This window comes from Alternaria viburni (genome assembly GCF_023758015.1).
Source record: "Alternaria viburni strain BMP 2772 chromosome Unknown scaffold_42, whole genome shotgun sequence".
Taxonomy (NCBI): Eukaryota; Fungi; Ascomycota; class Dothideomycetes; order Pleosporales; family Pleosporaceae; genus Alternaria; species Alternaria viburni.
The window spans coordinates 19,776-39,193 of record NW_026055811.1 but is presented as its reverse complement, the minus strand read 5'-3'; the positions used below and the strand labels follow the sequence as shown (position 1 = coordinate 39,193).

Here is a 19,418-nt window from a genome sequence, read left to right as displayed (position 1 = left end):
CATTAAGTAAATGGCTCACCGGAAATGACGACTACCCCGCATTCTTTGTTTATCACCGTGAGGCATTATCCTCCGCTTCCGTTCTTCTCCTCTTCTCCCCGTCACCTTCACTGTCCGTGCGCAATTTCTCAAGCTGCTGCGTCTCTAGAACTTCCTGGCCGCGTCAGCCAAGCAAAACAACCATACACTCAATCGCAAACCGCAGTTAGTTTGCTCTTTACCCAAACTCGCCGCTGTCGCCATTCCGTCGCATTTGTTCCGCGACAAGGTACTTAGCTTCCCCAATTGCAGCCGCAGATGAAGAAACTAAACATGCGCAGTACCAGCGACCGCAGGTACACCATGGCGAGCGGATACGTCCCCCAAATTGACAAGATGGCCGGGATGACTCCCACGGAGCGCCGCGAGTTCTGCGACACCCCCGAGATCGCTGCCGATGCTTCTTCTGTTAAGCCGCCGAGCACTACCGCCAAGTACGACAGCAATGTCTCGATGAACACCTATCCCGCTGTCGATGGCGAAGGCGCGGAACAGGCCAAGGGCCCGGCTGATATGGAGGGCTTGACTGTTGTCTGGACGAAGAAATGGCTGATTGCCGCTTATGCTGCGTAAGTTCGTCTCGTTCTTGCGCATCATCTTCTGCCCGTTGATGCTTTGTACTGGTACAATATGCGCAACAATGCTGACATCCCATAGGATTATGCTCATCTCTTTCGTCAACTCCCTTCAACAACAAACCAACTTCTCATGGCGACCCTACGTCACCTCGGCCTTCATGATGCACGGTCTTACGGCTATAACCGATATCGTTGCAAACATTGTCGGAGGTGTATCGAAGCTTCCGCTGGCCAAGTTCATCGATATCGTTGGACGACCTCATGGCTTTCTTCTTTGCTTGATGTTCATTGTCGCTTGTAAGTTCATTCACTCCAACCAATCCAATATCTTGCGAAGAGACTCATGGATCCGAAGCTCAAGGGCCAGAAGAAGGCGTTCATCTCGATTCTCCAGTGTACATTGTCAGTGCTGACTAGTGTCCTTGTAGCACTCATTCTCATGGCTCTATGCCAAAACGTCCAGACCTTTTGCGCTGCGCAAGTCATCTACTGGACCGGCATGAACGGCGTCGATTACATCTTCAACATTTTCATCGCCGATACCGCACTTATGCAGAACCGTTTGATCTGGATGGCCTTCACTGGATTCCCCTACGTTGTCAACACCTTCGTAAGTCCCCTTTCTGAAAGTCGGTTGGACGTATACTAACATCCTGTCTAGGCTGGTCCCAAGCTTGGTGAAACCTGGCTCAACCACAGCACTTGGCGTTGGGGCTATGGATCTTTCGCTATCATGACACCAGTCTTCTCGATATCCTTCTGGCTCGTCTTCTGGCTCATGGGTAGGCGAGCAAGAAAGATGGGCGTCATCTCGCGCGAGCCGAGTGGCAGGACGGTCTGGCAGAGCACTAAGCACTGGTGTACCGAGTTTGACGGTAAGTTTCGCTTGCAGTGAGACTTCCATTCCCTGCTAATAGTCACAGTGATCGGGGTCATACTCATCACCGGTGGATTCTCCCTGCTTCTTCTTCCGTGGCCTCTTGCAGTCTACCAGAAGGATGGCTTCGGCTCTCCAATGTTTATATGCATGGTCAGCTTCGGAATTTGCCTCATCCTGCTCTTCGTGGCTTGGGAGCGTTACTACGCCAGCCATGCCCTCTTCCCATACTACCTCATGAAGAACCGCTCGATCATTGCGGCATGCCTGCTTGGTTGCAACTCCTGGATTGCTTTTTAGTAAGTCATTCAAAACCCGCGAGAAATCTGTGCTGACATCAGTAACTAGCTCATACCGTATGATGTACTCCTCATACCTCCAGGTCGTGTTCCAGCTTTCCGTTTCCAAGGCCGGATATATCACGAACATCTTCAACATCGTTTCGTGCACCTGGGCAATCATCATCAGCTTCGCGATGAAGTACACTGATACCTACAAATGGGGTGCCGTCATCGCCGTCCCCACACAACTTCTCATGACGGGCTTATTGATCTATCTCCGCACACCCGATTCCCCTATCGCAATCCTGATTCTGGTGGAGGTACTCGGCGCCATGGCGAGCGCTATGCTCTACAACGTGGAGCAAGTTGCTATCATGATGGCTGTACCGCACGACCAAGTCGCTGTTGCTATCGCGCTTCTCAACCTTGTCACGGCTGTTGGTGGTGCGATCGGCCAGTCTGTTAGCGGCACTCTATGGGCTCAAATCGTACCCAAGAGGCTCGTCGAATACCTCCCTGAAGAATCGAAGCACCTGGCGCCAAAGATCTATGGTGATATCACTACGCAGTTGTCACTGCCATGGGGTAGTCCGGAGCGTCAGGCCGTGGTACACGCGTTCGGCGACGCGCAGAAGATCATGGTGTTGATGGGGACTTGTGCATTTGTGCCGTGCTTCATCTGGGTGGCCATGCTGGAGAATCAGCGCATGAGCGAGCGCAAGGCTCGCAAGGGTCTGCAGGCTTGATCGGTGTGGAAGAGTCGTGCTGTTCGACAGACTCAGGTGGTACAACAGGGTCGTTTGTATAAAATGACCGGTTGGTACGACGGGCTGGGGAAACGGAGGTCCGCGCGATACGCGCTGCAACACAATCTTGGTGGGTTGAAAAAGGAGTAGGCTAGCCTTCCGACTGGCTGTGGCAAGCGGTCGGTGGCCATTGACGGAGATCTCCCCTCGCGTTATGCATCATCTGAATATATGTACAATGGAATTGGCCGTGCAACCGGCTTCTGTGTTCGTTGGGTGGACTGTTCAGTGACCCTGCGTTGAGATCAAGAAGCCTGACCAGAAGGCGAACGTGCGGATTTGAGTATTGCCTATGCTCCATCTCAAAGTCGTGCTGGACATTTGTCTCGCAGAGTAAGTGACTATCATGCTGACCAAGTAGTGGATACGTCGATGGTTGAGGCTGGGTAGACATGTTGGATGGAGGTCGACAAGCCCCTGCAGATGAGAGCTCGGAATCAGCGGAACATGCATGCCACCATGACGTTTGGCAGTCCCCTCTTCTAAAGCTCCAAATACCCAAACACTAGTGAACCATGCACCATCTTAGCCCGCAGCACCTAGCCAAACGAGCCTTATCGTCGCAGTAACGGCGCACACCAGGATGCACCCTGCCCACCTGTCGGCGGTGAGGCGCCAACGCATCCCAGCCTCGCCAATTACCTGAGTCGTAGCTCCGGTGCGCTCCACCAGCCACTGACATCCCAACCACAACGAGCCCGCAACCACACTTTCCTGCAAGCTTGTCTGCGGTGCTTCTTCCTGCACCTGCTCAGAACCAAATTATTCTCCGACGTTGACACATTGATGTTGATTGACGTTGACAATGTATCTACCACATGTCCTCGCCTACCCACAGCTATTCGCCCTCCCGCCCGCCATCATCGCCCTCTGCGCAACACCCGTACTCGCCGAATCACCACCGCAATGGCCGCACAACGTACCCAGACACCTGAAATACTTTCCTGAAGATGAGGAACATGTGCAGAGGGGCTTGAGCGTTAAACAGCGGCTGCAATATGAGAAGCCCGTTGGAGTCAAGAAGATGAGCATGGACGAGGGCGAGATGTTTATGTTGGACAATTGGATATTCGCCGCGGATACCCCGTCGCAGCAATCGTCCAAGAGAACAGACTACGATGTCTTTGGCAATACGACTTCGCAGGCTATTTCGCCGCTACGGCCGCTGGCTCAGTCGGATTGGCTGGCGCGCATGCACATCAGAGATATTCTTCTGAACCGCCAGTTCAAGTGTCCAGATGGAACAACGAGTTGCGAGAGCATTGGCGCGCCGGATGTGTGCTGTGGCACGAGTAGCACCTGTGTTAGTGTCTCTGGGAGCTCAAGTGCAGGCGATGTGGGATGCTGTCCCCAGGGCCAGACTTGCGCGGGCAGTGTGAGCTGTGATGAAGCGAGTGGGTATACGAGTTGCCCTGATGCGCAGAATGGAGGATGTTGTTTGCCTGGCTTCAAGTGTCAGGGTATTGGATGTAAGTCTCAAACTCCATGATATCACGAAAGTAGTTTCTAATCCGTACAGGCGTCGCAGAATTCACATCAACAGCCTACATCCAACCCTCCACCTCCGCAACTCCAACCTCAACCTCAACCACCACAACCGCCGCCGCCATCCCCCCCACCACCTCCACCAGCACCAGCACCCCCTCCCCAACCTCCACCTCAACCTCCCGCTCCGCATACACCTGCTCAACAGGCTGGTTCTCATGCCCCGCCTCCCTCGGCGGCGGCTGCTGCATGAACGGCCGCACCTGCGCAACGGGCGCCTCCTGCCTCGGCGACGACGACAACCCGTCTTCCACACGCGCCCCCGACGCCCCCGTCCGCCCCACCAGCGCCGCCGTAACAACCACCGACGCCGCCTCCCCCAGCGACAACGTCTGCCCCGCCGGCTTCTACGTCTGCAGCGCGTACTACCCGTCTGGCTGCTGCCGCGTTGGCCGCGATTGCCAGACCACGGGGTCTTGTTCGCTGCCTGAGACGGATACTATTGTGAATACTAATGGTGTTGTTATCGTTGCGCCTACGGGTGCGGGTGGTGGAGAGAGTGCGGGAAGTTGTCCGCAAGCGTGGTATAGTTGTGCGGCGGATGCGGGTGGGAATTGCTGTCCTGATGGGTATGCGTGTGGGGAGCAGTGTACGGCGACGGCGAGTGGGCAGTCGGGTGTGACGGATAAGGCTCAGCCGAGTAGTAGTCAGGCGAGTTTTGTAGGGGCTTGGAGCGTTTGGGGGATGGTGCTTGGGGCGGCGGGGTGTGCGGTTGGTATGGTTGTGCTGTAGGGGGTGCGATCGGGGTGCATGGGTTTGGATGATATAATATGGAAATGATTCATATGATGGAATGATGTAGCTTCTGTATATACCGCGAATGAACGTCCTTGAGTAATGAAGATATATGCACTATGCTTGTCCATTTAAGGTACGTAGTGTGCTATCGCCAAAACGAATCCGGATTGAAGGAACATACACGGAGAGACGACTGCGAGTTCAGACGGGAGAATCACGCATATCAGCGCTTCAGAATCGAGTGAATTGAACCTGCTGCAACGCATGCGAAGACATCATAATCCGACTTGAATTCCCAATCTATCTCCTCACAGCTTAAAGCTACCAGCCCCTCTCTTCGCAGCCTCCTTAACCTCCTTACCCTCCACATCAGTGATAACACCCTTCCGTCCAATAATCTGCACACCACCCTTCTTAAGATCCGAAACAAGTTGCTTCTTCTCACCCCTCTTCTTCTCCTTGCCCTCCGTCTTCTTCTGCACCGGCTTATTAAGCCCAGCCTTCTTCGCCCTCTCCTTTGCACGTCTCCGCCTCGACATCTTCTCTTCCCGCGACATCTCGTCGTGGGCAACTGGCATACCGCTCTTGGTAACGATCTCACTCTTACTCTTGTCCTCGCCCGGCTTGTAAATTTCTTGCGGTGCAAGCATACTTGCACTCGCGACTTCGCCGCCGGCGGTGGGCCGCGCATCTTCCATTTCGATGGCGGGCGCGTCGGTCCGGATTTCTAGGTTGGGTGCTGCGGGCTTGGGCTTGAAGTGCGAGGAGCTGAGGGAGTCGAGTTTGGCGGATATGCTCTTCCACAACGCGGTGATCTCGTCGTGCTCCTTCTTCAGCTTCTCGTCTTTGGCTTCGACGAAGTTGGGGTCTGTCTCGCGTAGATGCTCTTCTTCGTAGATTTCGGCAAGGCCTTTGCCGGATTTTGTGTCGTCGAGCTCGAAGCGGCCTCGTCGGGGGCCGGTGGCGAGGTCGTCGGGTCGGCGGCGGTGGATCTCGTCGAATTCGCCGGCGAGGATGCGGCGCTTGATGAGCGCTTCGATGTCTTCGGAGGTTTCTTGTGTGACGATTGGTACGGGTTTGCCGGCTCGTTCGAACTCGAGATTCTCTTCGAGAAGCGAGTTTACTGGTCGATCTGCTGCGCGAGCTTCACCGGATAGCTGCCATTCCCGTTTCGCAACGTTGGCTGCTTCCAGTTTCCTGATCTCCTCTGCGATCTTGGCCTGTCTCCGCTCGTGTGTTGATCGTCTCGACTTCGGGTCTGAAGGGTCTACGTCGGAGAGGTCGCCCTCGCTTTCCATATCGTCGTCATCTTCGAAGAGATCGCGGTGTACCCTGGCCATGGTTCCTTCCACGTCCTCCTCGACTTCCTCTGCTGGTTGTGACTGCTTCTCGGGGAAGTTGTGGGGGTTGGGTCGTCCGCGCTTCTTGCCGTTCTTGTTTTTACTAGCCTTTTGTGCGGGGGGCGCGAAGAAGTCCTTGTACATGACGTTGTTGGCGTTCATACCGGTGTCAAGACCGTCCAGGTCGCCGTCCTCGAGGTCGTCCTCATCGCCACTGTCGCCTTCCGGTGCGTTCAGATCAACGTTGCCAAAGGTTGGTCCTCCCTCGTCAGACTCATCGTCGGATGCATTTCCGGCGATACCATTGGCTTTGCTTGTGGATGGGCCGTCCTCCATGGGGTCTGCCTCCCAGTTTACTTCGTCATCATCGCTGTCCACACCCTCTCCCCTCTGATCCTGCTGCTCTAGGAAGTCGGTTTGCTTGTTGAAGTCGTCTATGGAGAAGAATCCGTCGTTGAGGCCGTTGGGATCGGGTTGGTATGTTTCGGTGGGCGCATCGTCTGACGCATCGTCGGAGAAGATACCGTCTGCTCCATCGTCCATGTCGATGTCCTCTTCGTCCGGCTCGCCATCAAGCGCCTCTTCGTCCTCGTCTTCGTCCACACCATCGTATTCCCAGTCCACGCCCTCTTCGCCAATGTCTGATTCGGTGTGGTACTCCTCCTCGGCCTCGTCAATGCCCTCGTCGTCGTCTTCCTCGCCATGACGGATAGGCACAAGGCCACCGTCGTGGTCGGGCAGAGAAAGTTCGATCTCATCCGTTGTTGCTTCGACGATCTTGCGCGTCTGTTCGAACACCTGGTTTACGCCGAATCCGTCCAAGTGCACCTTCTTCAAGTGTAGCACGCTGATATCGTCGTCGTAGCCACCGCCCCGCTTCCGCTTCTTGCGCAGATCTTGCTGTCGCTGTGATTGTGACGCGCTTACGCCGGCGGCTACTGGGTCGAGATATCGTTTCGCAGCGGCAAGAAAAGTCGCATTGAGCTGCGCCGTGGGCTGGAGGAAGGCTAGTGGTTTGGTGAGCAGACTCGTAGGCGAAGTCGCTGCGGCCGGTTGGAGTTCCATGGGCGGCGGTTGAATGGAGCCGATGGAGAGCGTGTGGGAAGAGATTGACGTGTCGGGCGAGTGAGAAGGCGGCGCCATGCTCTGGATGTCTGGCAAAGGCGGGCGGCGGGTGAATGCGCTGATGGTTGCACTGAAGTTCGCGCCTGCCGCTGAACTTTTTTGGTGGAGCTGGTGGTCAAAGCGTGCGTTAGCCCCCTCCGCTCTCTACCATCTTCTCCGACTACGTGCACTGCACGTCAACAACCTACATCGTCCGGCACATGACTTCACCTTCACGCTATCTTTTACCTTCACTCGAGCAACCTTGTCTGATGCGCCGACGTTCGCACGCTTCAATGGGCACAATTAGCCTGCAAAATTAGCAGCGGGAACATCGCGGCGCATGTGGACGCTTCTTTTACGTACAACTCTAGATAGACTGCTTCAAATTTGTTTACACGGTAAAATGTATTGACGCTACGATGAACAGACTATTTCAAAGGTGTTATGCGAGACACTCCTTGACCTCCGGCACATGCTTTGCCAGTTCCTCTACAATCTCATTCCACACCCTCAGCGCAAGCTTCTCATTTTCTTCAGCTACGATGTTCGGCTTATCAGTCTGAATCTTATCATTCGCCCAGAACTTTCCATGGAGTTCTTCGTTCTGCGACGCGCCAGTAATGTATATGTTGGCTCCTTGATCCGCCGTCCTAAACGCCAATGTATGCACGATCGCCCGTACGATCTTGACACCAGGAAACTTGATATCGCGATCGATATTCGTAATGACTGCCCCGGGACACGTTGCCGTAATGATGACCTCGCTGGACGGAGTTTTCTTGGCGAGCTCTATGATGGCGTATCTCTGGAGAAGCTTCGAATAACCGTACTGCTTCTGGGCGCCGGCGAAGGTTTCTTCCCTGTTGAACTCGGGCAGGATCGCGGGCTTGTTTCGAACGTCATCAGAGATGTTCATGACCGTGTGCATCCCCGAATTGACGAACTGCAGTACAGGTATCTGCGTATGCTTTTGCGACTCTTTCAACTTCGGCAAGAGGAGTATACCGAGCAGAATGCTGGAAAGTGTGTTGACTTGTAGGTCACCCTCCCAGCCATGCTTCGACTGTTGGTAGACGGTGTTGAAGATTCCAACATTGAGGATAGCGACGTCCAAATGGTCGAGTTCGTCAACGGCTCGTTGCGCAAATTTGACGACACTATCGTATGAAGTCATGTCCAGATCCCAGACTTCAAAGTGGACACCTTCGCCGGCATCTGCTTCGAGCTGGCTCTTGGTCGCCGCACCTTTGGCTTCGTCTCGGGCTGTGATGATGATTTTTGATGCTCCTAGCTTCGCGAACTTGGCCGCTGCCGCATACCCTAGCCCTGAGGTGGCGCCTGTGACTAGCACATTTCGCCCTGCAAAGGACTCGGTGGACTCCTTGGGCAGAGCGCCCCACTTGTTCTTTACCATTCCAACGATCATCTCCATGGTGTTGGATGTTTAGAGAGGAATTGGTATTATTAGTTTGAAGGTAGATGCTGTTGTAGTTCAAAACGAGGCAAAGAGCCACCGGCAAGGGGAAACAATGTACTTTGTACCTCAACATGCACAGATGCCGATGAAGGGCCGAGCACGGCTTAATCTTCAAAGTTTAAAGCGCTCACGGATCGTCCGGAACCCAGCAACCCGTAGTCGATTGCGCGTGGATTCCCAGGTCGTATACAGCGTATAGCTTAAAGACAACAGACATAGGTCATTTTCCACTCCCCTGACAGCTTTTGTCCGCCGAGGTGACATGTTCAAAGGGTCCCTAGATAGCACCTCAGAACTTTGCTTCATCCGGAGCATGGACTGGGGGGTCATGTTTATTGAGTTATGTCCGCAATATCGTAGAGAGACGCCTGCGTTACTTGAAGGGCGAGCTATTGCGTTGTGTGATGAATGGAAACCTCCTCACCAGTCTTGTATTATCACTACGTACTTCTAGGATTCTGTCTCATGTGCGGAAGACGTGGCCGCGAAATGAAATTTGCGTGATGGTCGGTATTGATGAGTTTAACGCGCCGCGTCTCCAATGCGATGTTCTTGGGAGATGTGCTAACTTGGCGGCCCCGCATGCATTCGGCTATCTCGCATGGCAGCGCCACCGACCTTAGAATGGTTGGTACGCTAGATGCGGGACTGCCCCAGCCTCCCCATCTCCATTAACCCCCAACAATTACCTTGTGACCTGCAAGCCAGCATCAACGACTATGTGTCACGATGGAAGAGCGCGAATACCAGCTGCCCGCATGTCAGAAGTGCAAACTGCGCAAAGTCAAATGCGACAGACAAGCACCCAAATGCACAAACTGTAGGAAAGGGAATGCCGCCTGCATCATCGTTGATGCTATCACTGGCGAACAGTATGCACGTGACTACATCCGGCAGCTGGAAGAGAAGGAACTTAATCTGCAGCGTAGGCTGAGCAATCTTGACGACACGGGTGTTGCGACACCAGCCTCCACCGAGAGATCGGACGTTGCGAATCGGACACCAACGGGCCCTGAGACGGTAACGAGCTCAGATACCCAGAGCGGGTTTGTTGGCGACGGCAGCGGCCTGGGCTTCTTGCAGAACATCCTTTCTGATACCAAATGGCAACACCATCGCGCACAAATCCTGGAGCAACTTGCGAAGCGCCCTCGTATTGCTAGACATCGACCTGTCGCTCGAGCACTACCACCACTGGCGCAGGCACGACAATTATTTGACAACTATTTCACTCGGTTTCACGTCCACCATACTTTTCTTCTTCATAGCGAGATGCTAGACGTCTTTAGCAGGGTTTACTCCCTCTCGCCCACACCAGAGAGACCCTCGGCCCAGGACTACTTTCGCCTCTTTATGGTATTCGCGATCAGCGATACGACCAGGCATCGCGAGTGCCAGGCTGATGGCCGAAGTGCCGAGCATCCGTATGGGTATTATCTTGCGGCTGAACATTATCTTGCGGGCATACCGTTGATCAAAGATGCGGAAGCCATCCAAAACTTGTTACTGATAGCGAGATTCGGCATGTACCATCACATTGGAGCATCGATATGGGAAATATCCCGCTTGTGTATGCGGCAGTGCATTGAATGGGGTCTTCATTCGAAAGCACAGGACGGCTTGAACCCATTGAAAGAACAACATCAGCGCAGGATATTCTGGGAGTGCTACGTCCACGACCGTTACAGCTCGGGCATATTAGGTCGTCCTTTCGCTCTTCTCGAGTCGGAGATAAGCATGCCACTACCGATTGATGCTGACGATGAAACAATCGTAACGTCTGGTGCTAGTGTACTCGAAGATGTTCCCTGCGTCACGAACGTTAGGCCAAGCGAGCTGTCAGTCAACCTGTTTTGCATCAAGCTACGACGGCTAAGCTCTCGGGTGCACACTGCCTTCTACACTGGCCGAAAGCCCGCCTCATACAATAGCGAAGACAGCACTCGGACCTCCAGGTTTCGATCGATAGGCCACATGTACTCGTCATTCGTGCAATTCGACAAAGAGCTCCGCGCATTGCGGTCGTTAGTACCAGTTTTCGTAGTCCCCAAATGTCTATACGAGCGGTCTGAATGGCATGACTTTATGTACGAGAAGGACCGTCTCCTGCTTGCCCGTGGCGCCATGCACAACCTACCAGCACGGCAGTTCTCCGGGACGTCCATTGTGAGGGAGAAACTGAAAGTGTGCTATCAATCAGCGATACATACAATACAACTGTATGCAGACCTTCGACGCAGAAACGCTATCACTTGGACACGCAGCTACTTTCAGATGATCTTTACCGCAGGTCTTACTGTCATCTATTGCATTATCTTGGGTGTTTTGAGCGACAATGACGAGCTCTCCGTCACTGACGCTGAAACTCTGCCAACGCTCGACACGTGCAGCTCATTGTTAAACTACTTCAAGGACAAAATGCCAGACGCAGGTTCTTTCGCCACTGTCTTCAGCGTCATACTGGAAGAGTTCGTCAAAGATCGTTTTACATCTGCATTACATGTGTCAGAAAATGTCCCCGCAAACCCAATTCAGCCAGATTATCAACAGCCTCCAACCCATGGCACGCAAATCTACCCCGATCACCATCTCAACGCGGGCTCGCTGAACTCGAGCATGGACACAATCGATGTCGATCACCTACAATCAGACGGTCAGCAGCAAGAACGGACAAACCTGGATCACATGATACTTGGGGACTTTCCCGACCTTCCAATTCACCAAGATTCGCAAGACTTCGGCATGGGTCTAACTAATAACCTTTTGAACCAACTTGAACATGGACTGGGCGAGTACGCTTGGGGCTCGTTGAACACCAACGTAGATTATTGGAATTCTTTCTCCTACAACTAAAAAAAGGGAACGGCCAAGAAAAGGTACGGTGACGCTTCAGTGAGCAGCACCCTAGCTAGATCGCTCGGACAGTCTGGATATAGTCATACAATCGATCCACTGCCGCCATCGCAGTCTCCATCTGCGTCTCGGCCGTTGCAGCACCTACGTGCGGAGTGCTCACGACCCGTCCCGTTTCCCACAAACTACCATAGATCTCTTTGGTCGGAGGCTCATGCTCATGGCAGTCCAGACCCGCTCCCCAAATCAGACCTTCTCTCAAAGCGCGTTCAAGATCGACCTCATGCACAATTCCGCCTCTGGCCGCGTTGATCAAGATCGAAGTGGGCTTCATGATCGTGAATTGTTCATACGATATGAGACCCCGGGTTTGTGGTGTTAGAGGAACGTGTAGTGTTACCACATCCGAAGCGCGAAGAACCTCCTTAAGAGTCTCTGCTCGGGTATGCGCAATATCTTCCCAAGCATCCTTTGGCAGTAGTGGGTCGTATGCTACGATGCGACACCCTAATCCGCCTTGGAAGATTTGCGCGACCTTTCGGCCAATATTACCCATACCCACGATCCCGATCGTCTTCTTGTTGATGATCAGACCCGAGCAGGTCTCTTTCGGCACACTAAACCCGGCACTCTGCAGCGCTGTTATGCGACCAACCTCGCGAGCCACAGACATTGTGAGCGAAAGCACAGTCTCCGCGACAGCCTGCGCATTCACTCCAGGCGTGTTGAAGATCTTGATACCGCGTGCTCTGCAGGCCTCGCCATCAATCTTGTCGATTCCAACGCCCTGTTTGCCGATGGCTTTGAGGTTCTTGCATGCTTCGACGTCTTCTGCGGTAAGGTATGATCCGCGAATGACGAGGTATTCGGCCTTTCCCCTCCATTCCGAATGCTTGGGGTCTGAAGGGAGGATAGCGTTGAACAATGACTGTGCGCGTTCTATGGCTCTGGGATGCAGTGTATCGAGCAGGTAAACAGTAGCCTTGTCTACTGCATTTGACGGTGACGAAGAGGGGGCAAATGTCTCTGATTCGATAAGTGCAGGAGCCATGATGACAACGATCGCGTGAAGCAAGCCGCTCGAATCGGTTTGCGAGGGAAGTTTGAAGTCCAAGGTAACGTGGAATTGCGCTTGTTGATGGTATATGGCAGCCACACCCAAGGTGATGTGTACCTAGATGTATGTGGATAGCCGCACTACCCACACGCCGGGCATTAGAACCAGACCCCACATCTGAATCTGATGCCGAAGCCAATGCAGTGTCAGTATACCGTTGAATTGGTCATACGCGGATCAATAGAGCTCGTCGGACGACCACCGAAAAGGCCGCAGCGCTAGCTTCGGGGGGTGTCCGACTGCCCGAGCGAAACGACCCCTCACCCATGTCTTTTCAGTGCTACGCTGCCTTGTCGGATTGGAACACCGCGCACCATGATTGCCGCACATCGGAACTAGATCTAGCAGCGCAAACGACGTTAGCGGCAAGATTGTCTCAATAGGATTTGGGCGTTCTCCGGCTTTGGTTGGCTTTGCCCGCTCATACACTGCCGATGATGAGTCGTCGTACATGGCACGACACCGCGATCTCTGACGCGGCCACTAAGCTTTCGAGATGCTCGTGAGATGATGGTCGACACTGCATTGCGACGAGTATGTCCCGAAAGCCCTGGAAGGCAGTGTAGTGCATTGAGAGTATAGTGAGACTGCTCAGGCATTGGAGCACGCATCTTTGTCGCTCCTGGGTAAACGGCTGCGATGCGGTGAATACACCAATGAAGAATATCAGGTATCCATCGAGAGCTCCTGGCGCTAGCTCCTGTCTGGTGAGCTGATGTTCGATGGATGTCGCATACCCGACGAGGTGTTCCTCCATGCGGCCCAACATCATGTCTCGCCCTGGGTCCTGTGCGAAGCTCGGACACTTGAGCAGTTCTACGAGACCACGGGCATGCAGTTGTTCTTTGAGCAGACCACCTGCTGATAGTGCTCTCGGCAATGTCTCTCTCCAGTGGCATAGATTGACGAAATGGCAAAGCAGGTCTTCATCGGTATGTTTTCGAATTGAGCGCAAGAGCTGCGCATGTTGGATCAAATATCGCAGGGCGATCACTTCCGCATCTGTACCTGCAGGCTGTGGTGAAGCTGGTGGCGATATCATGATATTGCCATCGTTGAGACAAAATGGCCGGTCCATAGCCGTACTGAGGTGAGTGTCCAGGATGTACAACGTCCAGAACGCTCTTCCATTTTGCCTCTTACTCTCGCTATCCGAACTTACATCCGAGACGCGAGACGTGTGCATACCCGCAGAGATGCAGCGTGTCATCGCCAGTCCAAGTAGATGCCAGGACGATCCGCAATATGTTGTATAGAGTGAACATATGGCAAGGGCTGTGAGACACTGCACGACTACCAAGTCGTTGGACTGACTGAGTATGCGTGGCATGAGTTGCGAGGCCGTTGTTGTTAGCTCAGATATCAAGACTACCGCGAAGCTGTGATTTGGCGATAGCAGGAAGCCGAGTGCAATGCCTATTCTGACAAGCAGGATCTTTTCTGGGGACTCATCCATCATCATGCCAATGTTTGTATCTCGCTCGGCCGTTACGACGATACTGTACAAGTCTTCGAGCTCGCTGCGCGTCATGACGGGAAAGGTTGTGGGAGCTACTTTGACAAACCGTCCGAACGCTTCAGCCGCCTGAGCACCATCCAGTGTACTGCCCTGGGAGAATAACTCATTACGAAAGTCTGCCATAGGCCCAGAAAGTGATGTGTTGGTTCCGATGGGGCTGCTCGGGTTGGTGTTGCCTATACTCGCCGCGGCAAGAAATAACGTCGAGAACGAAAGTCCCTGGTTCGAAAATGGTTGTCGGTCTGTCGGCTCTGCCATTGCACTAAGACTCAAGTAATTGGCTTCGTGCATTGTATGATGTAAGTCGTTGCTCGACCCGGGCTCGACTACCGATGAGGCTATCGTCCCAGCATTTGGCCCATGGGGAGTGCCAGACGTGGACAAATTGCTATCCAAAGACTGATTCAGTGACTCTTGATCGTTCGTGACCTTGTGCTGCATATCATAATGCCGGTTGCTCCTGGCTTCCAGAGCGGCAATTCTCGACTTCAAAGACTCAATGTATGAGACGGAAGACGGATCCGAAGCGTCGATTACGGAGCCAAGGCGACGCTGCACACATTGCGATGCGGCGACGCGACATTGCTGACACGTTGGCGTATCTCGAGAGCACTGGGTACTAAGTTAGTCTTTTGATGGTGTGAAGAAATTGCAGTGATCCTGTGCGCGGATTCGATCGCCAATTATGGGGGGAAACAGGTATCGAGCAGACTTGACGTGCTGCCATTTATGCGCGAAGAAGGAGCGACCACCAACCTTCTGTTTCCGCTTCCAGCATCTTTCGCAGGCTTGCGATTGCAGGTTTATCATGTTGGTGAATGATGGTAGAGTTAGTCTCTGGGTTCAAAGATGGTGGTTTCGAAGTCGTGAAGGAACCGAGGTACCGGTTACCAAATCGGAAGCTAGCGCGTCTCGGGTCTCACAGCCAGGACTATTTTACGAGCGAGCGCTTTACATCTAATTATCGCGAATTCGATACTTGTCATCACGGTTGAGTACATCCAGATTGGATATGTGTTTCGACATTCTGTTATAGAATACAAGATGTCGACATCTATGAGCTTGCTAATACATTCCCATGCCCGTTGACTTGATCGTTCATCTTCAATTCTTCCACTGTCACACTAGCCTTCTCTTTTAATGCATCGATAATTCCGTTGGTCGACGCGATAGAGGCTCCGTTCCTCTCAGGCTGGGTGGGCTCAGTAGAACTCTTGACCCTTGCATTTAGTTGTGCCATCTCGCCTGCTCGCTTCGTAGCTCCGCCGAGTAGCAGAGGTCCATCTGTCGCCGCCATAACCCATCGCGCGCCCATCTTGCAGAACTTCTCCACAAGGTCTAATCTTGAGTGCAGGCCTCCTACGCCGACCCATTTGCCGTGCTTCTTGCAGGCGTCAATCGTCTTCTCATATACTTCGAGTAGCTGCGGGCTCTCGTATTGTCCTGGAATACCCAGCTCGGCGCACATGTCATTGGTGCCGATCAGTAGACTGTCAACGCCTTCAATGGCGGCTAGCTCTTCAACACATTCGACTGCTTCAAGCGTCTCTACCATGGGAATGACGAGGGTTTCGCGATTGCACACAGGACTCATTGCCTTGGCGGCGAGGTGTCGGTACTGGAATTGTGGCATATTGTTCGTCGAGGAGCGATGCCCAAGAGGCTGGAATTTGGCGGCGGCTACCACTTCTTTGGCATCTTGTACAGAGCGGATGTGCGGGACTATAACGCCCATGGCACCTCCGTCAAGTACCCGAGAGACGAAGAAGGGGTCTTTGGATGGAACGCGGACTATGGGTGAAATGCCGGCGTAAAGAGCTGCAATACATATCTGACCTATTCTACGTTAGCTCGGAGGTTTATGGAGAGGGGCGGGGCGCTGAGGAGAGAACGTACTGGTCGTGTCCAAGTCAAACGTTGAGTGCTCCATGTCGATGAGAATACCATCAAATCCCGCGGTCTTCGCCATCATCGGAAGCTCAACGCTGCGAACAAGCTTCACGGACAGCGTGTAGGCTACCTCATCGCGGAGCATCTTCTCCCGGATTGAGTTGTGAAGAGTGAGTTCCGCCATGTTTGCGGGTGGTATCGAGCTCTGAGGTTGGGTGAATGATTCAACAAGAGGGGATTGGTTAGACTTCGAGCTGTACGAGGTTTCTTGTTGTAGCAATGCCGACTGTCATATGTACGTGAACGCAACCTCCTGTAGAATGAGCTTACCCAGCATAGTAGTGTACGCTAGCGGCCGCAGCCGATCACCGTGATGCCTTCGGACCATGACCGAAGCGCCGAGCATCAGCGTACATAGCGCCCGGCCTCGAGCGGCACGTCAGCGTTGTCGATGTTGACGATGGATAATGAGGGGGGTGGCGAGGCGAACGTGTGTCAGCCGCGTGCCGTGCCTGAGTCGTGCAGGGTCCATCAGGCGCTCCGTCGCCCCTGCCAGCTGCGTCCGCGTTCACGCGTTTCTTCTTGCCCCGCTTCCACGAGACGCTACGGGCGACCACCGACGCGTAGCGCAATCCTCGGATGGCCGCCGAGATGTCACGCACATCGGGCGACCACCGGAATCGTTGACTCCACAGAAATCGCCCAGGCGCGTGGAGCATAGCGCGTCTGGGGTCCGGGGAAGGCGTGGACGGCACAAACCATCCCCGCACGCTGGACGTCGTTGAAGCCAAACAGGATGCAATAGCGAGACAATGAAGGACGGCAGTGCGCATTGGCAGATGCTTACTACACCGACACTTAGAAGAAGATAACGCATGTAGTCAAATATAAAGAAGCCGCTGCCTTCGAAAAGCGGTTGCGTTACACCGCACTGCTCGGGCCTTTCCAGCTTCAAATCCGCCATCCATCTACTCTCCATTCCTGCGACCGCCTCCATGACTACCGACGACAAATCTTTGAAGGGGAGTTGTGAAGTCATCAAGGTGGAGGATGCTGGACTTTCGGAAGCCGAGACCTTCCTTCAACACTACCCTCTGCTGCGAGGGAAGACCAAAGATGAGCTTGACAGGCTGAACAAGGCTGTTCTGAAGAAGCTCGACTGGAAGTTTCTGCTTATCATCACCTTAATGCTCTTGATGAAGTAAGGCAGCTTCCAAGCTACTGTGGCGCGGAAGCACATAGACTAACGTTCGACAGCTACCTCGACCGCATCAACGTCTCAAATGCACGTCTTGCTGGTATGCAGCATGATATCCACATGACGGATGTGGAGTGGTCTGCGGGTATCTCGCTCTTCTACGTGGGATACATTATCTCACAGGTGCCAGCCAACATCATCATGTCCAAGCAGAAGCCTCGTATCTGGATGCCATGCATCATGCTCGCGTGGTCCTCCGTCACGATATGCATGCCTGCTTGCACCCGACCCTGGCACTTTATGCTTTGTCGTTTCCTCGTAGGGTTCACCGAAGGCCCGTTCCTCCCGGTCGTGGCGCTCATGACGTCAAGCTGGTATACAAAGCAAGAGAGCCCTTTGCGCATGGCTATCTGGCACGCGGGAAACATCGTATCGAATGTCTTCTCTGGTCTCCTTGCAGCAGGCATCTTGACCAACATGGACAACATTGCGGGTTTGCACGCGTGGCAGTGGTTCCTCTTGCTCGAGGGTATCGTGTCTATCATGGTTGCCATCCCTGGGTTCTGGCTTCTACCAAACTTCCCTAACAACACTGGAACGTACTACTTCACCCCAGAAGAGCAGCAGATGGCGCAATACCGACAATCTGTATCTTCCGGATGCGTGACGGAGGATGACGAAGGCGACTACATCGGCGGCCTAATGCAGGCGATTCGTGACCCGTTCACGTGGCTGTTTGCTGGCATCCACTTCTCCCTGATTATCGCCCAGTCGTTCAAGGACTTTTTCCCATCCATCATCGACACCCTTGGCTTTGGAAAGGTCGAGACTTACCTTGTCCAAGCTCCACCATATGTCATCGCCTATATTGTGACGCTCGTCGTCTCGTGGTCGTCTGGGCGCATGCTCGAGCATGGCTATCACATCATCGGTGCTATTTCGACTACCCTTATCGGCGCAATCATCATGATCAGCACTCTCAACACAGGTGCACGGTATTTCTCCATGATACTGCTCTGCTGTGGCCCGTTCGTAGGCTTGAATATCCAGCTATCATGGGAGACTACCGTTGTGCCGCGACCACGAACGAAAAGGGCGGCACTCATTGCCATCGCGAACTGCGTGTCAAGTGTAAGTCATTGGTTCACGCCGTATTTCTTCTTGAGGAATCAGGAGCCGAGGTACGAGACCGGAGGCGGCTGCATCATCGCTGGATGCGGCTTGACTATAGTGCTATGTTTGGTGACGAAGTGCTGGTGTTGTAAGAAGAACAAGGCTTTGGTCGCAGAGGAGGAGCGCACGGGCGGAGTGAACAGTTAGAGGTTCGTGAAGTAGACGAACATTTTATAGTTCGCTGTCGAACGCTAGTTATAGACAAAGAATACATCGCTCCTACTTAACTTTTATCTATCTTACACTTTATTTCTTTAAGACTAATCTTAAAAAACCTCTTATATATAGACTTATAATTCTATAATAGTTAAAGATATATAGAATTAAAGTAAAGCTTATTATAAAGATATAAAATAAAATAGATTAAATAGATCTTAGTTATAGATTTTACTCTTTAAAGTTTAGTTATATTAAGATATAAACTATAACTTTTTCTTTATCTATATTCTATATAGTATTAAATCTAAAAGAAAGTTTTTTTCTATTATAATTACTTTAGAATACTACTTTTATATTATTCTAGTAATATATTCTACTTTACTAATTTCTACTAATATAAAGAAATTCTAATTCTTTTATTTTAAATTTAATATTAATAACTATATACTATATTCTTTTAATACTTCTTATAATATATAGTAGAGTAATATAAAGAAAAATAATAGAAAAAGTTATATTTTTTTAAGCTATATAACTAGGTTACTAAACTAGCTAAAACTAAGATTTTTAGTTTTCTAAAAAGTAAATAACTTTTACTTTAACTAAGCTTCTTTAAAATTTAACTTAGTAAGTATATATAAAAAGAAGAGTAATATTAAATATAAAGTAAGAAGATAAGACTTAGTTTAATTTAGCTATAACGTTTTAACTAGCGTATAAA

The 19,418-nt window shown here is 52.3% G+C and overlaps 8 protein-coding genes across 8 annotated transcripts; 4 read left to right on the top strand and 4 right to left on the bottom strand.

The window, feature by feature from the left end:
* Positions 1-342: 342 nt before the first annotated feature.
* Positions 343-2,521, top strand: J4E79_011441 (uncharacterized protein; the record flags this gene model as incomplete). Its single annotated transcript, XM_049360270.1, has 6 exons — positions 343-608; positions 697-865; positions 955-1,227; positions 1,279-1,492; positions 1,541-1,793; positions 1,843-2,521. The coding sequence occupies 6 exons, from the start codon at positions 343-345 to the stop codon at positions 2,519-2,521; spliced, it is 1,854 nt and encodes a 617-aa protein (XP_049205222.1).
* An 865-nt stretch (positions 2,522-3,386) lies between these two features.
* On the top strand, positions 3,387-3,967 carry J4E79_011440 (uncharacterized protein; the record flags this gene model as incomplete). Its single annotated transcript, XM_049360269.1, has 2 exons — positions 3,387-3,884; positions 3,956-3,967. 2 exons carry the CDS (start codon positions 3,387-3,389, stop codon positions 3,965-3,967), a joined length of 510 nt encoding a protein of 169 aa, XP_049205221.1.
* Positions 3,968-5,172: 1,205 nt separating this feature from the next.
* On the bottom strand, positions 5,173-7,269 carry J4E79_011439 (uncharacterized protein; the record flags this gene model as incomplete). The annotated part of the gene is made up of 1 exon (XM_049360268.1): positions 5,173-7,269. One exon carries the CDS (start codon positions 7,267-7,269, stop codon positions 5,173-5,175), a length of 2,097 nt encoding a protein of 698 aa, XP_049205220.1.
* Positions 7,270-7,753: 484 nt separating this feature from the next.
* Positions 7,754-8,743, bottom strand: J4E79_011438 (uncharacterized protein; the record flags this gene model as incomplete). The annotated part of the gene is made up of 1 exon (XM_049360267.1): positions 7,754-8,743. One exon carries the CDS (start codon positions 8,741-8,743, stop codon positions 7,754-7,756), a length of 990 nt encoding a protein of 329 aa, XP_049205219.1.
* Positions 8,744-9,517: 774 nt separating this feature from the next.
* Positions 9,518-11,641, top strand: J4E79_011437 (uncharacterized protein; the record flags this gene model as incomplete). Its single annotated transcript, XM_049360266.1, has 1 exon — positions 9,518-11,641. One exon carries the CDS (start codon positions 9,518-9,520, stop codon positions 11,639-11,641), a length of 2,124 nt encoding a protein of 707 aa, XP_049205218.1.
* A 55-nt stretch (positions 11,642-11,696) lies between these two features.
* On the bottom strand, positions 11,697-12,692 carry J4E79_011436 (uncharacterized protein; the record flags this gene model as incomplete). Its single annotated transcript, XM_049360265.1, has 1 exon — positions 11,697-12,692. The coding sequence occupies one exon, from the start codon at positions 12,690-12,692 to the stop codon at positions 11,697-11,699; it is 996 nt and encodes a 331-aa protein (XP_049205217.1).
* A 2,639-nt stretch (positions 12,693-15,331) lies between these two features.
* Positions 15,332-16,351, bottom strand: J4E79_011435 (uncharacterized protein; the record flags this gene model as incomplete). The annotated part of the gene is made up of 2 exons (XM_049360264.1): positions 15,332-16,113; positions 16,174-16,351. The coding sequence occupies 2 exons, from the start codon at positions 16,349-16,351 to the stop codon at positions 15,332-15,334; spliced, it is 960 nt and encodes a 319-aa protein (XP_049205216.1).
* Positions 16,352-17,162: 811 nt separating this feature from the next.
* J4E79_011434 (uncharacterized protein) lies at positions 17,163-18,685 on the top strand (the record flags this gene model as incomplete). Its single annotated transcript, XM_049360263.1, has 2 exons — positions 17,163-17,368; positions 17,425-18,685. 2 exons carry the CDS (start codon positions 17,163-17,165, stop codon positions 18,683-18,685), a joined length of 1,467 nt encoding a protein of 488 aa, XP_049205215.1.
* Positions 18,686-19,418: the final 733 nt, after the last annotated feature.